The 20225-nt window shown below is 30.5% G+C and overlaps 1 protein-coding gene across 1 annotated transcript; it reads right to left on the bottom strand.

The window, feature by feature from the left end:
- Positions 1–3839: 3839 nt before the first annotated feature.
- LOC129322541 (cytosolic sulfotransferase 5-like) lies at positions 3840–4874 on the bottom strand. Its single transcript, XM_054968846.1, has one exon. The coding sequence runs from the start codon at positions 4872–4874 to the stop codon at positions 3840–3842; it is 1035 nt and encodes a 344-aa protein (XP_054824821.1).
- Positions 4875–20225: the final 15351 nt, after the last annotated feature.

The following is a 20225-nucleotide window of genomic DNA, read 5'->3' as shown; positions in this document are numbered from 1 at the left end:
ACTATAGTCAACTCACTCACTTGTGTAATTCAGCTTTTTTCAATACTAACAATCATGGGGTATCATACCTCTAATCTAGCCTCTTCATGAACTGTGGAGACTAGTTAGGTGATTTCCTTATAGAATAAGTGAGACAATCTCAAATCAACCATGGGACAAAGAACTACCTCTTGATTCCAACGGTTGGTGCTAAGGCAAGCTCTGGATTCTAACTATCATTGCCAATACCATGTGGGTTTAATTAACTACACCTCTCCCTAAGCGAACTTTTGTCAATGATCATGCTATGCACGTATATCACATATGTATATGCATTCTAATCAACCATTCATATCATGAATCCACATATTCATACTCACACCTAACTCACTCCACATGCCAACTAGTACATAATCATAATTTCTCATTCATTGTCACTATTATCATGTATATGAGAGTACATATAATTTTACAATGATAATACATCACCAACTATGCCAAATTTCCATAATGAGTTTTTTAAAAAATATCAAACATATTTCAAATCAATCATTTTAACAAATAATTAATTAATATTCAACTATATAAACTAGATTTCCCTTGGTTATCTCAAACTTTTGAGAGGTCAAAGGTTTACCCCTTACAATAATTATGTCCAAAGCTTTTTCCAAGTTTGAATGGTGCCATAATCAATAGTCTACAATCATAATACAAGGATATCATCATTATCTCACTTATGAGAATTTATCTACTTAAACTCCACATATTCCTTTTTCATTAACCCCATAAATTTACTACCCATTCATACTTAATGGATTTGCTAGATTCCATTGACCCTAATTTTCATTAATGAGACATTTAACTATTATTAATAAGTATCAAAACTCTCCCAACAACCTCATAAATGTCAATTTTCACATATTAATGACTCTTCCCAACTAACCATACACAAAATCATTAATGTAGCGTTTAAACCTCCTAAATAACTCTCATTATATTCATTTTAACTAATAGGTTCGGGCCTATAACTTTTATGAATTGAAAATTTATCTCCCAACTCAAATCTTCATAAAAATGGAAGTAGAAGGAAGGAAGGGAGCTCATTATACTTACTTGAGATGTTGGGAAGCCTTTAACCATCCTCAAGGGTCCTAATGTGTGTGCCCTAGTAGAAAAATTCCATGTTCTTCATTTTCTCCTTTCCTTTTGTTATAATTTCTCACATAGATATGAACAGATTGTATTAGATTTTTGGCCATGCGTTGCAGCGCACGTAGCCTCTCACCGTGGTACGTGGTAAGAAAGCTCTAATCATGTTAATTTTGCCTCTATTTGCTACAACAGATTGGCCACATGCTGCGGCATGTGGTACAGAGGGCTTTTCTTCAAATTTTCTACTTCTTTTCTTGCCCAGATGGCCTGACTTCACTTTGGACCTGCATCTTGGGCTAAAATCAAAGTGAAATATACCAATTAGACTCTTTTGGCCATGCACCTTATCAATTTCTCAATCATACTCATTAAGCTAATTAATTATGCTTAATTTATTGGATGTTACAACGTGGCTAATCATCATTTTCAAATAAATATTTTTTTTAAAAGCATTGACGTCCAGATAACTTTTTTCATCATTTTCAAAGAAGTTATTTTTTTTTAAAAAAGCATTGATATCCACGTTCTTTTTATGTAAAAAGTGACATGGATAATCATCTAAATCCATGGCCCTTTTATTGTAAAGGCGACGTGGCTAATAACCATTTTTAAATAAATAATTTTCTTAAAAAAGCATTAATATACATGTCGCTTATATCCAAGAAGCAACATGGCTACTAATTTAAACTTCCTCTTTAATAGACGCTCACCTCTCCCATGAAACTCAAAACCTTCAGCTCGTGAAGCCTAAAACCTTTAGCTTTTTCTCCTCCATTGGCGGCGATTTGTTCCTGAAACCCCAGCTTCCCCTTCAGCTCTTTTCCTTCTCTCCTAATGCTCTTAGGTCCTGATCACTGGTAGCTCATGGTTAGCTCATCTCATGAAACCCATAGCTCAGTCCTCAAGCTCGGCTCGTCTTCATGGTGACCCATAGTTCGCGACCACCCATAGCTCAGATTCTCCTATTCATTTTAAGCCCAAAGCTCCCCTCAGCTAGAGCCCCTTCTCCGTGGTACTCTGTCTTAAAATTTGCCTCCTCTATCCAGATATGTGTATTTTTTAATTAATTTTTTCTTATTCCATTAATTTTTTATGCCCAGGAGATTTTTTCAATGTTTGCTTCCCTCGATAATTTTTATTATATTGATTCTAAATTTATTGGATGAAATTTTTACTGGTAGCTCCTGTGTTTAGATTTTTTAATTGCCAGTTTGTCCCAATAATTTTTATTATATTGATAAGAAAGACATTTGAGAATTCTTATTGACAAGGGAGTTGGACATGTGCTGGCCAATGTTATTAATTTTATAAATTTATTATTTATATTTTATCTCATTTTCATTCATTTTAATTTATATGCATTAATTTTTATCTTGTTCTACTTATTGGTTTCTTAGGAATCTCTACACTTGACCTAAAGAAGATTAATTTGTTCCTTATGTCTAGCTTCTATGATATCAGCTCATAATGATATCCATGACAAGACGAAATATGTGGCCAATACTATTTCAAAAAGAAAATTGCCATGTTATCTGTCCTCAAAATTTGAAGGGTAAATTGTTTATATTCATGTATTTACATTCAATTTGGCAATATTTTTTATATTTTTATATACTAATTATAATTTTTATTTGTTGCAGTTATCACTAATCCCTTTGTATTGTCTGCCTATATTTACATGAGATCTATCGGTTTTATTCCATAGGCAGGCAACCGACTGCAGAAAGTAAATATATATTTAACATATAAGTTAAATTTTTTTTATAAACATTAATTTTTTTCAAATATTTAGATTGTCTTAATATCTTGTTTTTATAATATCTTAATATCTTATTTTTTTTATAGATTGTTAAAGATATATCAAATAATGTGACGTGGATAAAACAACATTCTAAGTTACTCAGATCTATATTCCCTCAATAAAGACGTGAAATGCCCTAAAAAAATGATGTGAAAAACTTGTTTTGTAGTAATAAATGGACTGAAGGGAGTAGTGAATTATTTTTAAAAATATACACTCTTTTCATATTTATTTCTATTTAATAAGGTGTTTTAATTAAAAATTTTTATTAATAAATACACTCTTAATTAAAAATTGTTTTAGAAAAAGCTCAATAATTACATCTTGAAAACTCAAAATGCGTTATGTTTGATTTATTCCTTATATAATATCAAAAGCGAACCCACATTATTTGCTCTTAATGAAATTCGTAAATCAAACAAGATAAACGCTCCATCTCCTAGAAATTAAGCCCTGCTGATCTCGTACACAATCAATGCTTTTTTTTTTTTTTTGCCAACAATAATCGAACATATGTAATTGATCTGCAAGATCATTATTTATTGCAACCACAGTCACTGTTATAAAAATGAAATTTAATAACATGTATTTTATAATAATGAAAAACAAAACGTTAGTAAAATAAACTTTAAAACATCTTATGTGAGATCTCATTTTTCAAATGCCACCACTTTATAATTATTTTCTAATTTAGAAATTTTAAAAACAATAAGGGGTGGCATCCAAAAGAAGAATACCCCTGCATTAAAAGAGAGACAGGGTAAAAATGAGAAATATAGTGCCTTGCTTATAACATGCTTAATCATTAATCCGCTTTAAACAATTTTAGTTACTAAATACTTTAAAATTTTTACCACCTCATCATTTCTAGTACATAGAATAGATGTTCCAGCAAGTTTATAGGGATCTAAAACTTCAAGCCATGCTTCTCCAGCTTCTTTTGGGTGATGTTATCGAGTTGTTCAGCCAGGTCCAACGAGAGAAAATTCTTCCAGTCTTCCACTTTCCCACGTCTAAAATAAAGCTCATTCTCTATCCCAGATGATGAATTTCCATTTTTATTCACCTCCAGATTGCTCAAATTCTCAAAACTACAAAGCTTCAACATATCACTCACAACATTCTCATTTTCTTCCTCCTTGGAAAATCCATATCCTATAAAGTCAGCTAGCTTTTTCAGTGTCTTAACTGGCTCATTCTTCAGCTCTTCAAATCTCAAGAATATCACCTTCTCTGGCGTCTTTAAACTCTCTTTGTAGTAACCCAACATGTGTTCCCAAAATGGCCCATAAATACTCATTCCCCGACAAAAATCTTCAAAGGATTCCCCAATTGAATTGAAACCTTGTTTTTCTTTTTTGAATCCATTGATGAAGTGCCAAAGAGAGACAAACATGTCTTTTGGATCTCTGCACAAGTACACTATCTTACACCCCGAGTGCTTCTTCGTCGAGTCCGGCATTGAAATGATCGGAAGATGGGTTGCAAAGACTCTCGGTGAAGGAAACAAGCTCAGATCCGGATTGTTTGTTCGAAGGTATAGGTGGAATTCCAAGAAAGGTATGAGAACATGAGGGTTTGTAGTGAGGAGAGGATGAGTATGGCCAGTTTGAGTCATGTTTGGATGATAGGTCTTACGATTGATGATGGCGAAAATTAGGGCTTTGAGCCAAGTGGTGCCAGATCTTGGTGAGGTAACAAGGAAGATATCAGAATCATGAGCTTGAAAGTGGTTTTGACAATTGAGAATTCCTTGCATTAGTCTCTTGGGGAACCAAAAACCTTGGTATTGGCAAAGCTCAGCTGCAAAACTGTCTGATTCGGTGGGTAAGGTGGCGATGAGATCTTGGGTTTTTTGAGATAGGTATTGATCATCATCTTGTTGGTGGAAATTGGGAAAAAGAGTAACATCAGAGGTTTTAGGGGAGTTTTCTGCTGCCATGATTGTATTTTGTATTGAGAGAACAATTGAATTTTGATCATGTGAATGTAGTGAGATTGTTGATGCGTTTATATAATGTTTGAAACCAAAGGAAAAATTACACAAAGGCGTGTTTTCATTTTCAGTTTGCATTAGCCCATGATTTGGTTTGTTCAACACGCTAATTGTTGGAACTTGTGCAACCGCAAAACAAGCATCCCCCAAATGAGGGGCACTTCTCACTATTTTGGCACAGGCTAATCACTCAATTATATTTTGACATATCACTATTAAATTTTTAGATAAAGATTTAATGAGATAAGATTTTTCTTGATTTTTAATGATATATGTTGAAAATAAGTTATAGAAAGAATAAGAGAAAGTATCATATTTTGTAAATGTTATTTATGACCCTTTTAAGATTCAAAGAACCTAATCATGACATTCATAAATCATTTTATATTTGATCTCTCCACTATCATTCATGAATCCAAATTATTAAATGCATAAACATTTACCATCAAATGTTTTAATGATTTTTTAATTTTGGAAAATGTAAATACTTTATTTATTAAATAATGTAAGACATCTTTAATCAAATTTCACCTTTCAATAAATTAGTTAACTTTCTTCATCCTAATATCATCTTTTCATATTTAACTTTATTTAACATGGTACTTTATTTAAAAATAAATATAAAATAATTCATTTATATATTAAGTGAATTATTTTTGAAAAGATTGTTAATTGACACTTTGAAATATTAAAAATATCTTATATTTTTAAACATCCAACATCTCAAAATACGGCTTATATTTTTGAATGGACTAGGGAGTACTTCATAATTATATAGACGTAATGCATGTAATCCTTAAGTTAGTATTAAATGTATGATTGAAGGCTCACAAATAGAGTTCTAACTCAAAACATTGTACACATGTCTAAATCAAAGTGAGTAGAAGGCAGTGACAGACCTAAGAAAATGACTGAGTGGGGCATAATTTATAATAAATATTGATATTTTTATAAAACTATTTTAAAAATATTTATAACAGTATAGTAAGGATGTCATCAAAATTTTACGGGACAAGTGAATTTTTGTAAAGGGCAAGTGAATTTTTGTAAAATGATGGGGCCAAACGAAATTTTTTAAGGGGGCATACATAATATTTTGGGGTCTTTTTGTACAATATTTCCTAATTTCCCCCACTAATTTCAACGTGGATCCACCCCTGGTAGAAGGATTCTCCTTCATTTATCCTCATTAACGTTATCTCTCATCATGCTATGAAGTTTATGTTTTCGTTAGTTTTATCACAATAATCAAATTTATCGTTTATCAATACCAAATAATATAATTAAGGACTCCCAAAGGTCATTAATTTCAAATGAGGGCCATAAAATATTGAAATCTTAATAAAGGACTGTGGTGTTTGCTTGAAATTTTAAAAAATATAAATTGCCTTAAATGGCCCTCAAGAAAAAAATTAAAATACCCCCACAGATTCTCAAGTAGGGTTTTATATTTTCTCAATTGATATTAATAATATTCTCATATCACGATAGTAATTTTAGCGATGAAGACACTTTATTTTTAAGTGATTAATTATATATTAACAAGTATTAAATTTGACAAGTCAATGGATTGATATTCTTGAGTAAAATTAGTAAGTTCATAAATTCAGTTTTGTATATTCATAAGTGACATTGAAATATTTAAAAAGGTCATTTTTTTAAATTATGAGAAACAATCTATTCGACATTAATAATATTCCTATGCTATGATAGTGATTTTAACAATAAAGAAATTTTATTTTTCAAATGGCCTAACTATAACAAACATGAAATTTGACAACAGTGGGTTGATATTCTTAAGTGAATTAGTATATTCATAAGTCACTTTTGTATATTTATAAATGACCTTGGAATATTTCATGCGTGAGTTTCTGAAATTGTGAAAAACAATCTGTTTCCAAGTAGAGTGTCATGTTTTTTTGACAGATATTAATAATGTTTTCATGCCACAATAGTGATTTTAGCAACGAAGACACTTTATTTTCAAAGTGGTCTAATTTTTAATGTTTAGTGGAAGGCAATTTTGTAAAGTTATATATGCTTTTTATTCCAAGAAAGGACCACGGTTCTTTAATATTTTATAGTTTTTAATTGAAATTAATGATCTTAGGGGGTCCTTCATTGTCGTTTTCCCTATTTGTTATTTTCTTTTGATTAACTTTACTATCTTACATACCTTCATCTTTTTTTTTTCTTTTGCCAAATATATATACCCTGATCTACATATTGTTGAGATGCATTGAATAAATAAAATAATAAGACCTTTAGCTATGGTATAAGGGGGAAAAAAAGGAGATGGTCATCTTTTGAGAAACTAATTTGGATGATTTCAAAGTTAAACTTTAATTATCATCTTTTTAAAGATATTTTTGGAGAAAATTGTGAATAGATTCCAAATAAAGGCTTCTTCTTCTTCTTTTTTTTAAAATAAATTTCATAAACTTGTTAATGTGGTGAAGTCTTGAGGTGAGTGTGTTTTTACATGTGCAAAAAGAGCAAATTGACCCTTAACCGTTCTAAGAAGTTGACTTTTTAATCTAGATTAACTTGTAAACTCATATATAATATTAAAATCATGCAAATTCTAAAATTAAATGTTGAGTCGTAAATCTTGGAAGTAAATTAGTAAAACCTTATGTAAAATTTGATTAAGGGATAATTTAATCTTTTCACCTATGTGAAAAATAACACTCAAGAGCCTTCACCCAACAGAAAGAACTGATGGACACACACCACCTACAAATAAAGGTCCAACTAGCAACCTCATGCTTAACAGACAACTGAGGGAATTGTGACACAATAACACTTGCCATTATTTTCATATTTTGATGTTAACAATATTTCATTTTGAGGTATATCTTTTAGAAATAAAATATAATTAATTAACTTGGTCATATGAGTTTAGAGAGTAATAATAATTTATTGTTAAACATCCCACATAGAAAAAGTCTAAGATTTTGGCCAAGCTTCATCTATATTTTTCTTTGTTTTGGTGATTCAAGTGTGATTTTCTGTTGTTTCCCCATTTCTCCCCCTCGGCCAGGTTTATGTGAGAACGCATCCTCCAAAGAGATCAAACACGAGTGGATCATGTAGCTCTAGACCATATGCCTCAATCTAACACAAATGCTACTGTATCGTTCACTTCTTAGCCCTCCAATTCTAAACCAAAGCAGAAGAAGAAGAAGAGTAAACCACCAACCACAAACCGGCCACAAGATCCTCTTCCTTTTGTTTATTATCTGTTCTCCACAGCAACACTTTGTCAAAAATGTTGGGAATAGATCCACCAATATTACCCAATACCCAAAACATCTTTTCTGCATCAAGTTTCTTACTCAGCGATGGAACTGCTTTATGGAGAATCAAGAATAATATATGCTCCCCAACATCATCAAGTAGTTTTATGCCAATGCTTTGTGGGCTACTTACTAAAAAAAAAGGGGTAATCAGTGATGGAATACTTCCATCAATAAAATCACCGTCACTAATTCATCAGTGAAGGAATTTGCAATTCCATATTTTGTTGCTAATTAGCAATGGAATAATGACACAAATTAGGAGAGTTGAGTGATAAGATATAGCATCTGGCAACTACTTGGAAAATAGCAACGCACCCAGAATGCTCAAATACTTCAATCCATGAAACAATTAAGTGATGTGCTACAAACGGCAAGTCGAAACTTGAGAGTTTAAAGAAGCTACACAAAGGTTAAATCAAGAGCATATTGCTCAGTACATATATCTATAACGGATTCATGGAAGAGGATATCATCTAATTTTAATCTCTTACCAGATCACTGATGGTCTGTATCCTAAAGGAGATGTGGCTTTCATCCTTTTAGCCCTCTTTATCTTGCACCGTTATTTTTATTTTGGTGGTCTATTTTAAATATTTCTATCATTTCCCTTCTTTTTAAATGTTCTAACTTGCTATATTTCGGGGTGATTGTATTGAAATAGTCAATATCTTATATGGTGTGTTGACAGCTGTAGATGACTTACGCGGACTAACTTCATCTAACTTCTTCCTTCTCCATTCGTCATTCTGTGGCAAGGTAGTTGATAAGTGGATATTTCACTTATATATATATATATATATATATATATATTTCTACCATTTTATTCATTAAATAATGATTGAAAAAAGGAAAAATATGGAAAAAAAGGACTCATTTAGTGATTTTGGTGTATTTTCTCGAAAGAGGGAAAAATAGTTGGGAAAATGACTTAAAAGGCGAAGCCCAAAATCAAAGCCTAAAATCATGGACAATAGTAGTACAGAAGGTTTTCGTTCACGAACTTAAACCACCACGAAAAGCTCTGGTCCCTTTCACACGACCGTGTGCGGACACCTCAGCACAAGTCCCGACCGCGCCCGGGCAACTCAAACCTTCTCTCCTGTGCACAGATGAGATAGCCAAACGGAAAAGCGCGCTGTGCTATGCTCTTGCGTAAGGCCATAAATCAAGTGGGCCCAATCGCGAGCGGACGTGATGCCCAAAACATGTGTCAAGTTGCAATTTAATATTTAAATGGATTTTACATTAGATATAAGTGATTCAGATAAGATTCGGCGTGATCTATAAGGATTTTGAGCCTAAGAAGGACAAATTAATTATAAATAAATCATCTCAATAGGTAAATTCTGATCCCTGATATTTCTCCTATTGATTTGTACATGTTTTCTTTTATCATTTTTATTTATTTAGATTATTTAATTAAATATTAAATCTCTTTTAAAAATCATTATTTATTTTTATAAATAACAAAGTTAATTACTTTTCTTTGAGTTCAACTCTTGAAATACTCCAAAATTTTATAATTACATTGATCCTATGTATTTGTAGGAGTGATCAAGTTTTTCGTGTCATTGCGAGGGAAAGGCAAACACCTTTGTTATTTGCTTAATTTTTTTCTTTATTTTAAATTATAAAAAATTATTCTTTTATAATTATTCTTTATTTCTCGGGTTGTGTTTTCTTATATTTTTATAAGAAAATATTATTATATTTTGTTTGCATGTTTACTAGAAGATCCAAAAGCCTTAGTGATTCATTGATGACTCCTATTAATTTTTAAATTGAATGTTCTTACAGGAAAAATTGTAAGAAGAAGGAAAAATCCAAGATGGCTGTTGTTGCTAACACCCCATGTTGGAGGAATATTATGGTATCACACGTGATTGCTAGTCCTTTTGCCATTTGATTAAGTGCTAGAGCCATAAATTATGAAGGCATGACTCACGACCTAAATAGCCTTCCCTAGTTCCATGAGAGGCCAATTGAGGATGCCTTGTCATTTATCAAATGTTTTTATGATGCCTTTGTATTGCTATTCCCTAATGAGTTGATTGAAGATGAGCTGTAGATAAGATGTTTCTCCTACTGCCTACTTGATCATGCCAGGGAATGGCTATACTAATAACTTGCATGGATTGTAGTGGCTGCTTAGATCATAATTTTGTAGTTTGTTTATGGTCTCAATGAGATTAGCGAGAGCTAATTCAACTTTAAATAAATACACCCTAATATACTGAGAGGTAATTGAGATACCTTAATAACAATTGTCAGATTGGTTGTTTCATCATTTTTTTTATTGTTTTACTCATTTAATTATGTATTAAATCTCTTTCAAAAACTATTTTTTGTTTTTATAAATAACAAAGTTAAATGCTTTCCTCTATATTTGACTCCTAGAGTACTTTAGAATTTTATAACTACATTGATCTTGGGCACTTACAAAAGTGATCAATAGTCTCAATGCCCTCCCCCCCCCTCTCTCTCTCACACACACCCCCTCCCTCCCTCCATTGGGGACACTGTTATGTTTAAGTGTGAAGGAAGGTCATTTTTTTTTTTTTGGTTTGCATTTGTTGAGTCTTTTGTCTTTAGTATTTTTTATTGTACATTGTGTAAATAGTTTTGTTTACTTAAAATATTTAAAAATGGATAAAGAGCATAAAGAGTGTATAAATATCTAGCAGATAAAGTAGCCTTTAATACACACTATTTTAGGAATGATTAGTACAAGTTATTCCCCCAACAGGTTAATCCATTCAAAGACAAGTCTAGCAATAATTAGTTTTGTGGGTATCTATGAATCTTAAGGGCATGTTTGGTTTGTTGGAAATGAGCTCTAGGAAAAGAAAAAGAAAAATGAAAAAGAATCAGTAAATTCTTTTAATTGATTGGTACGAAATTTGATGCTTGGGAATAGAAATTCAAGAGAGTGGAAATTTAGTTCCCACCTCATACCCATAGAAAATCATATTTTTGTAAGAAATTAATTTTGTTGACCAAATTACCCTCTTTGAATTTTCAAAATTCTAAATTCACTGTTAACTTTCTTCACCCTGGATGTGTCTTCTTCATTGTCTACTTTCATTTTTTCCTCCTCCGTTGACCTTCACTGATTTGTCATCTCTGTCGTCTCCGTCTGTTGTCGACCTTCGCAAATCTTCACCGTCGACCTTCGCAAATCTGTCATCTCTCTTATCCTCGTTCATTGTTGACCTTCGCAAATCTGTCATCATTTTCAACCTTTGCAGATCTTCATCGTCAACGCTCGCCATCGACATGGTGACTATTTAGCTTCTTCCCTGGTTTTTGAAACTTCTATTTTTTTTTTTCTATATAAATCTATCCGCTGGGACTTGTGATTTGTAAACGAAACCTTCAGCTATTGTAGATTTGATTCCTCCACCTTCATTGAGCATAGAAAATTGTCCTCCATCATCCTGGTGTTCATGGGTTAACGTTGTCTTTTCCAGACACAAAATGGAACCAATTTTTTTTATTTGGTTTCAAAGGTTCTAATGTCAAGATTATTGCACATTTGCACTTTGGGTTTCATTTGTTCAATTCTACCATTCCGATTATTGCATTCTGCCGCTCGTTTTGAAAGGGGAAGAGGAAGGAGAAGGAATGGCTTGAGGGTAATGTTGTATTTTTATTTTTTCAAAAAATAATTTAACTAATATATTAAAAATATTTTCCATCATACCAAACCTATATTTAAAATATATTTTCAATTCTTTTTCTTCTTCCTTTTCCTCTTCCTCTTCCCCTTTCATTTCCATTAAAATGGTTCCATTGAAGCAAAGGGGGCCTAAGTGATCCCTACTAGAATTAGAAACCTGCCAAACTTATCTCTATATAGATAAGTCTATGCAGATCCACAGGATGCCCACAAAACTGATTATTGCCAAAATTATCTATCAATGGATAAGTCATAAATGGATTAAAAAATTGTAAGTAAACAAAATTTGCACACTATGTTTAATCTTAAAAAAAATACTATAACAAGCTCAACTAACGAAAAAAGCTGAAAAAAAAAAAAAATGTACCCCACGCTTAAACATAACAGGGCCGGCCCCTGACTCAAAATGACAAAAGGAGAAGGAAGAAGTCAGTCCATATAAGTCATTTGCAACTGTCAACACATGAAATCAGACAGTGACAATTTCAGTACTATCATCCCAAAATACATCAAGTATCAAGTCAAGACATCTAAAAAGATGAGGAATGATAGAAATATTTAATACAGGCCACGACAATAAAGGTAACAGTGCAAAATAAAAAAAAGTCTAAAATGAAGATGGCCACATCCCGTTGAAGACACTGAGACCAATAATGATCTGGTAAGAGAATAACATAAGGTGAAATAGTAGGCAGACCATCAGGCGGTGATGGGAAAAGCAATAAGTGAAGAAAATAAGAAAAATCAATTAAGAGTTATGATAGATAGTGATTCTGAATCATAAAAAGAAAAAGATTTAGAACAAGCATTTTAAATACAGGAGGATATTAAACAGTGAAACTTTAGAATCTAAGAAGAGGAAGAATGTTTTGGTACAGGAATATGCCATTGTGAAAGGTGTAATAAAAAAAGGAAATAAACACTCTAGATGAAGAAAATTTAAAATTTCTCATAGAAATTATAGAAAAAAAATATAAGATGAAGAAATTAAAAGATAATATTTACTTAAAATAAAAGACATATCAGATAAAGAAGAAAGAAAACAAAATAATAGTAACTCTATAAGCATGAAAGACATATTAGGAAGATTTGAAAAAGAAAAAAACCACACAAGTAGGAATTATAGAATTACAACAAGCAATACAAAAAATAAATCAAGAAATAAAAGAATTAAAAGAAAATGAAACACAAAGAGAATTAGAAATCTTACAAATAAAAGCAATACTAGAAACTAAAGAAAAAACTATAGATAACACATCAGGAAATGAAAATGAGAGTGAAATGGATAAAATTCCTTTTGAAATTGACCAATAGAAATATTTAAATACAATATCACAAGTAACTTATAGTAAATGGTACTATTAAGTAAATTTAATAATAAATAAAGAATATTCAAGAGATGTGGTAGTCCTGATAGACTTAGGATCAGACATGAATCCTATACAGGAAGTGTTAATACTCTATCAAGTATAATGAGAAAAATTTAGAAAAAATAAACACAACCAATATAAATTAACAAATGCACATATATGTAATAAAGAAATAGATTTCAAAAATATTTTTATATTAGTTAAAAATCTAAGTGAACCTGCCATATTAGACACACTATTTTTAGAGCAAATAGCACCTTTTAAGGTAACATTTGAATGGGTAAAATCTCAAATCGTCAGAGCAATAAAAATGTTAAAACAAAATTCTATATTTAGAATTAATGCCATAAAAAACATAAAAAAAATAAATTTTTTATAAAGAAATACATTATAGAAGAATTGAAAAATAGATAGAAAATCCAAACATAAAAATAGAATAGACAAAAATAAAAGAAAAATTTGAAAAAGACATTTGTGTAGAACATCCAAATATTAATAGAAAAAGACATATAGTGGAATTATCATATGAAGAGAATTTTAATGAAAACAAATACTAACAAAAGTTAGATTAATATAGATGAATCAAGAATTAATAGAATATTGCAAAATAGAAATACAACAATTACTTGAAAAAAAATTAATAAGGTTGAGCAAATCTCCATGGAGATGTTCAGCTAGAAATAGGTTCCCCAAGATTAGTCATAAATTATAAGTTGTTAAACAAAGTACTGAGATAGTTTAGATATCCTATTCCTCATAAAAAGGATTTAATATGGAGATTATCTAATGTATCAAGGCATCAAGTATTTCAAAATTTGATATGAAGTTAGGATACTATCAAATACATCGTTGAAAAAGATAGCATTCATAGTCCCATTAGGTTATTATGAATGGAATATAATGCTATTTGGTTTGAAAAATGCACCTTTAGAATTTCAATAACTAATGAATGATATATTTAATCCTTACAATAAATTCACTATAGTATATATTGATTTTGTTTTAGTATTTTCTAGTTCAATTGAAGAACACTTTAAACATTTTAGTCAATTTTAGCTATCTCAACTAGAAAAATGAAATTATTTCAAACAAAAGTAAAATTTTTAGGGATGGAGATATATTAGGGAAAGATAACTCTAACTAGTAGAGCCATAGAATTTGTAAATAAATTTTCAAATAAGATTAAAGATATGAATCAATTAGAGACTTTTATGACATCTAAATTACATGTTAGATTTCCTTCCAAAGAGGGCCTTACTTTTTAAAAGATTAAAGAAAAATCCTCTAGAATGGACTAAAAAAATGACAAAAATAGTAAACAAGTAAAACTTCAAGTCAAAAGTCTACTCTGTTTAGGGATAGCAAATCCTACATCCTTTAAAGATTGTGGAGATAGATGCATCAGACATAAGATATGGAGAAATATTCCATTCAGGAGTATGGATAGAGGCTCAACAATAAGATTTCACTATCAAAAAAGAAATTTTATCAATTGTTTTAGGGAGAATGATAAATAAGGATCTTGTAAGAGTATTAATGTCAAATTAAGACTTTTCAACACCGATGTTTCCAAATTTAATTCAAGTACTCCTTTTACCATGTTTCAGTACTAAAGTTTTTAATTTGGCATTAATGTTCTTACAAAGTCCTTATTTGTCATTTCTACCATTGTTTTATTTGTGTCAAAATTTTAAGATGATTTGATAAATCAAAAGTTTTTGATAAAAGTAGGCTATAAAGGAGCAAAAGATGTTTTACATAAATATGTTAAAATTTGGTATCAAAACAAATTTTTGACAAATGGCAGGCAATCTTATTTTGTTTCGATTTTGAAAAACAACTTATAAAGAGAACAAAAATTCTATTTCAAATTTTTTGACAAGAGAATTTTTATGAAAAAAATATTTTCAAAAATGAGTAAAGTCAATAGTTAATTCTTCCAAGGACAAAGGAAACGTCGTAGCCATACAACCAAGAACACCTCAAAAAGCCAAAGACAAACATACCCCTAACAATATAGGATTATATACTTCAAAAAGACAAACCAGACATACTAACAAGTTACCATTAAATCGCATTAAATCGCAGACATACTAACAAGTTACCACCTGAAAAGAAATCTCCAAGCCAGAACCTAGCTAATACATTCCAAAAATATATATCATGACTGTTTGTACAATGAAGCCATAATTCTAAAGAGAGAATATTGCCTATACTATAAACGCAATTTTTCCTCCTCATGCAAAGGAAGATATATGAAATTATATTCCAACTAATCTCAAGAAAGACAGACAATATTATGAATTACTATTGGTGGGGCTTCAAGATCCATCTTTGTTACTCATCAAGAAAGGTATTAACTCCAACCACTTAGGGTTATTTGCCTTACACAGCCAAATTTTTTTCCATAAATTATCATGACCAAGTTTATAATTATTTTGATTATGAAGAGGTATGGTACAATGTTTTGTTTTGTATTACAAAAACTATGAACACTCTTGGTTTTTTTTAGTTCGACCGGGAATGTTGTACTAATTTTCTAAAATGGTTGCTTGAATGGTTTCACAATTTTGGATTGGTAAATAAAATTCTCCTTCTAGAGATGGTAAAAGGGTGTGAATGTTTTAAAGATAAAACTACTTTTAAAGGAAAAAAACAATTTTATTTCTTTTATTATTTGAGAGTGCCATGGATTATGAGTTGGTACTTCTCAATGTTAAATGAAAAGCCACCATGTCCTACAATCAGTTATTTCTTTTATTATTTGAGAGTATTAAGGATTATGAGCTATGCTTTGCGGCGGTGGATGAAAAGCCACCTTGTTAGGAGATTCAAAGTTAAATGATGGGACAAATATAATAAAAATTTGCCAATGTAAAATATGTTCTTGGATGGATAAAGACTATTGTCAAAAATATACCAAAGCAAAGTAAAGGAGCAAATTGCACAATTGACTTCCTTCCTTGCAAAAAAGAATAAGCTAATGACATAGCTAGTAATTGCAAAGGCAAGTCTATCAAGTGGTGGCAACCCAAGCATTATAAGCAGCCTAAGATGTGGGGTCTTTTACACAAGAGATAGATGATGAAGGTTATATATTCGGTGTTCATTTTGAAGAATATCAATTAGTTGATAACAAACAAAAATAAAAATAGTTGGTGCCAACAATACAAGGCCATATGGCTAGCATGCAAAGAAAAAGAAAAGAAGAAAAGATATAGCCGATAAAGGTAGTCAAAAGACAAAGATGCAAAATAGTCAAAAAAAAAAGATGACAAAAGACAAAAAGGAAACTAACTAGGGTCAGATGAAGCAAACTTAGAGTCACTTTGAAGTCCGTAAAGGAAGAAGACTTCTCCTCTTACAAACATTAATAAGAACATCTCTTAACTAACATCCATAAAACTTATCCCCCCTTGTAACATTCCTTCTTCTCATCTCCTTTCCTTGTAAGTTTCTCTTCTCTTTTCCGCCTCTCCTTTTTAAGGACACTATAGCTTCTTTGTAAATTAATAAATAAAGTCATTTGTTTTTCATAACCATGTTTTCTTGCCTATTTTAATTTATGCACTCTGATAGTCATTTGCACTAATCCCTTTGAATGGTATCATTTAAGAAAGGGATCAGTACATATTACTATTAAAGTGTACTAATTTAAAAGAACAAGAAAATGGCTATAGAAAAACATATGACATTATTCACAAAGGAGAGGCAGAGAAGAGAAGGGAAATTTACAAGGAGAGGAGATGAGAAGAAGGAAGGTTATAAAGAGAGAAACAGAAGTTGGCTGTGGGATGTTTTGATTAATGTCTGTAAGAGGAGAAGTCTTTTTCTTTTATAAACTTTAGATGACTCTAGGTTTGCTTCATTTGACTCTAGTTAGTTTGCTTTCCGTCTTTTGTCATCTTTTTCTTTTGATTGTTTTACACCTTTGTCTTTTGACTATTTTCACCTTTGTCGGCTATATCTTTTCTTCTTCTCCTTTTCTTTTGTCACTTCATTTCTTTTTCTTTTTCTTTGCATGCTAGCCATCTAACCTTGTATTGTCGGCACGAGTTATCTTCATTTTTATTTGTTGATAAATAATTTATATTCTTTAAAATCAACAATCAATATATATATATATATATATATTTATTGTCTATCTCTTGTATAGAGGATCCCACATCTTAGGCTGCTTGTGATGCTTAGGATGCCACCTTTTGAATAAGGAAAGCTCATTCTTCTTTTGTCTTCATAGCTACTAGCTGTGTCATTAGCTTGTTGTTTTTTGCTAAGAAGGAAGTTGATTATGCAGTTTGCTCTTTTACTTACTTTGGTATATTTCTGATGGTGGTCTTTATCCATCCAAGAATAAATTTTACATTGGCAAAATTGTTGGTTGTATTTGTCCCACCATTTAACTTTGAATCTCTGAACAAGAAAATTGATGGTAAGACATGGTGGCTTTTCATTTACCACTGAGAAGAACCAACTCATACTCTATTGCACTCTCAAATGATAAAAGAAATAAAATGGCTTTTCTATTTCTTTAAAAGTAGTTTTATGTTTAAAACCTTCATAACCTTTTCATCTACCTTTAGAGGGAGAATTTTCTTTATTGGTCCAAAAATGTGGAACCATTCAATGGAACATTTTGAAAAATTCTTGGGACATTCCCAATCAAACCACAAAAACCAAGAATGTTCTAGTTTCTATAATACAAAACATTGCACCATGCCTCTTTATAATCAAAATAATTATAAACTTGTTTACTGTAATTTATGAGAAATTTTTTTGTTGTATAAGGTGAATAACCCCAAGTGGTTAGAGTTAATACCTTTTTTATTTTAATTTGGTTGTAAAAATTCCCATCTTTTTCTTAATCAGTAATAGAGATGGATTTTGAAGCCACCAATATTAATTCATAATATTATATGTCTTTCTTGATATTATTAGTTGGAATATAATTCCATATTTCTTCTTCTAGATGAGTAGGAAAAATTGCCTATATTGGGCAATATTCTCTTTGGAATTCTAGTTCTATTGTACAAATGGTCATGATATATGCTTTTGGGATGTATTGGCTAGGTTCTAGCTCCTTTTTAGGTGGTAACTTGTTGGTATGTTTGTGGTTTTTTGGCTTTGTCTTTTTGAGGAATATAACCCTCTATTTTCAGGGGTCTGTTTATCTAGTCTATTTATCTTTGGCTTTTGAGGTTTGCTAGGCTGTACAGCTACTGCTTTTCCTTTGTCATTGGAAGAATTGAATTTACTCATTTTTGAAAATCTTTTCCCCATAACAATTCTCTTGTCAAATAATCTAGAAGAGAATTATTTTTCCTTTTATAAATTGCATTTCAAAATCAAAACAAGATAAGATTGCCTACTATTTTTTATGCTAAATTTTTAACATTTTCTGTAAAACATCTTTTGTTGATTTACAATCTATTTTTATATTATAAAAAATTTTTGATTTATCAAATCATCTTGAAATTTTGACAAAAATAAAACAATCAATAAAATTTCTTTTTTGGTAGTGAAATATTATTGTTGAGCCTTTATCCATATTCCTGAATGATATCTGACTATCTCTTCTTTGTCTCATTCTAACTTTTTGAGGATTTCTCCATATCTTATGTCTAATGCATGTGTCTCCACTATCTTAAAGGTTGTAGCATTTGCTATCCTTAGACAGGGTAGGATTTTAACTTGGAGTTTTACTTATTTTACTATTTTTGTCGTTCTTTCTGTCCATTCTAAAGGATTTTTCTTTAATATTTTTAAAAGTAAGGTTATCTTTATTTATGTTTGTATTTTTCTTTACTCTTCATAATTGATTCTTATCTCTAATCTTATCTAGAATTTTATCTGCAAATTCTATGGCTCTATTGGTTGGAGTTATCTTTCCCTAATATATCACCATCCCTAAATATTTTTAATTTTGTTTGAAACAATTTCATTAATATAATTATATATTATATAATATATTATATAAATAACTCTAACCAGTAGAGTCATAGTATTTGTAGACAAATTTTTCAGATAAAGTTACAAATAAAAATCAATTATAGAGACTTTTAGGATGCTTGAATTATGTGACAGATTTCCTTACAAGGATAAGAATAAAGAAAGCTATACTTTTTAAAACTTATAGAAAAACCTCCACAATGGCAAACAAAATAACAAAAATAATTAAGCAAGTAAAACAACAAGTCAAAAATCTACCTTGTTTAGGGATAGCTAATCCTATAGCCTTTAAGATAGTAGATATGGATCCTTTAGAAACAAGATACAAAGGAATCTTAAAATTGTTAGAGGTAGATAAAGAGAAAATAGTCAGATTTCACTCAAGGGTATAGGCAAAGGCTCAACAATAATATTTTACTATAAAAAAAAAGAGATTTTATCAATCATTTTATGTGTGTCAAAATTTTAGGACAATTTGATAAATTAAAAGTTTTTATCAATTGTTTTACTATAAAGTCATAAAAGACGTTTTACAGAAAAATGAAAAAAATTTAGTTTTAAAGCATATTTTTGCTAGATGGCAAGCAATCTTATGTTGTTTTGATTTTAAAATATAATTTATAAAAGGAAAAAAGAAAGAGAATTTTTGTAGTGAATATCTTTTTGAAATGAGTGAAGCTACAACTTCAAAAGCCAAAGGGAAAGCAAAAGCCAATAAGCCATCTACTTCTCATAATTCAAAAAATTGACCATTAAGAATAGAGGATTATATTCCACAATCCCTTGAGCCACCATAGACATATAAACAAGCTACCAATATCCAAACAGATAAAGATGTGATAGAAACATCTAACTTTAGACCAAGCCCATCCCATACCATACAGGAAATATTTTAAAGAGAGAATATATCCTATACCATACAAGCAATATTTCATCTTCATCAAAAAGAAGGCATTTGGAATTATATTCCAATCAATATGAAAAATAATAGATATTA

This window comes from Prosopis cineraria, unplaced genomic scaffold (assembly GCF_029017545.1).
Source record: "Prosopis cineraria cultivar Desert tree isolate PC_DT_omini unplaced genomic scaffold, ASM2901754v1 PC10, whole genome shotgun sequence".
Lineage (NCBI taxonomy): Eukaryota > Viridiplantae > Streptophyta > Magnoliopsida > Fabales > Fabaceae > Prosopis > Prosopis cineraria.
The sequence above is the reverse complement of the archived record's forward strand: the minus strand, read 5'-3'. Positions and strand labels throughout refer to the sequence as shown.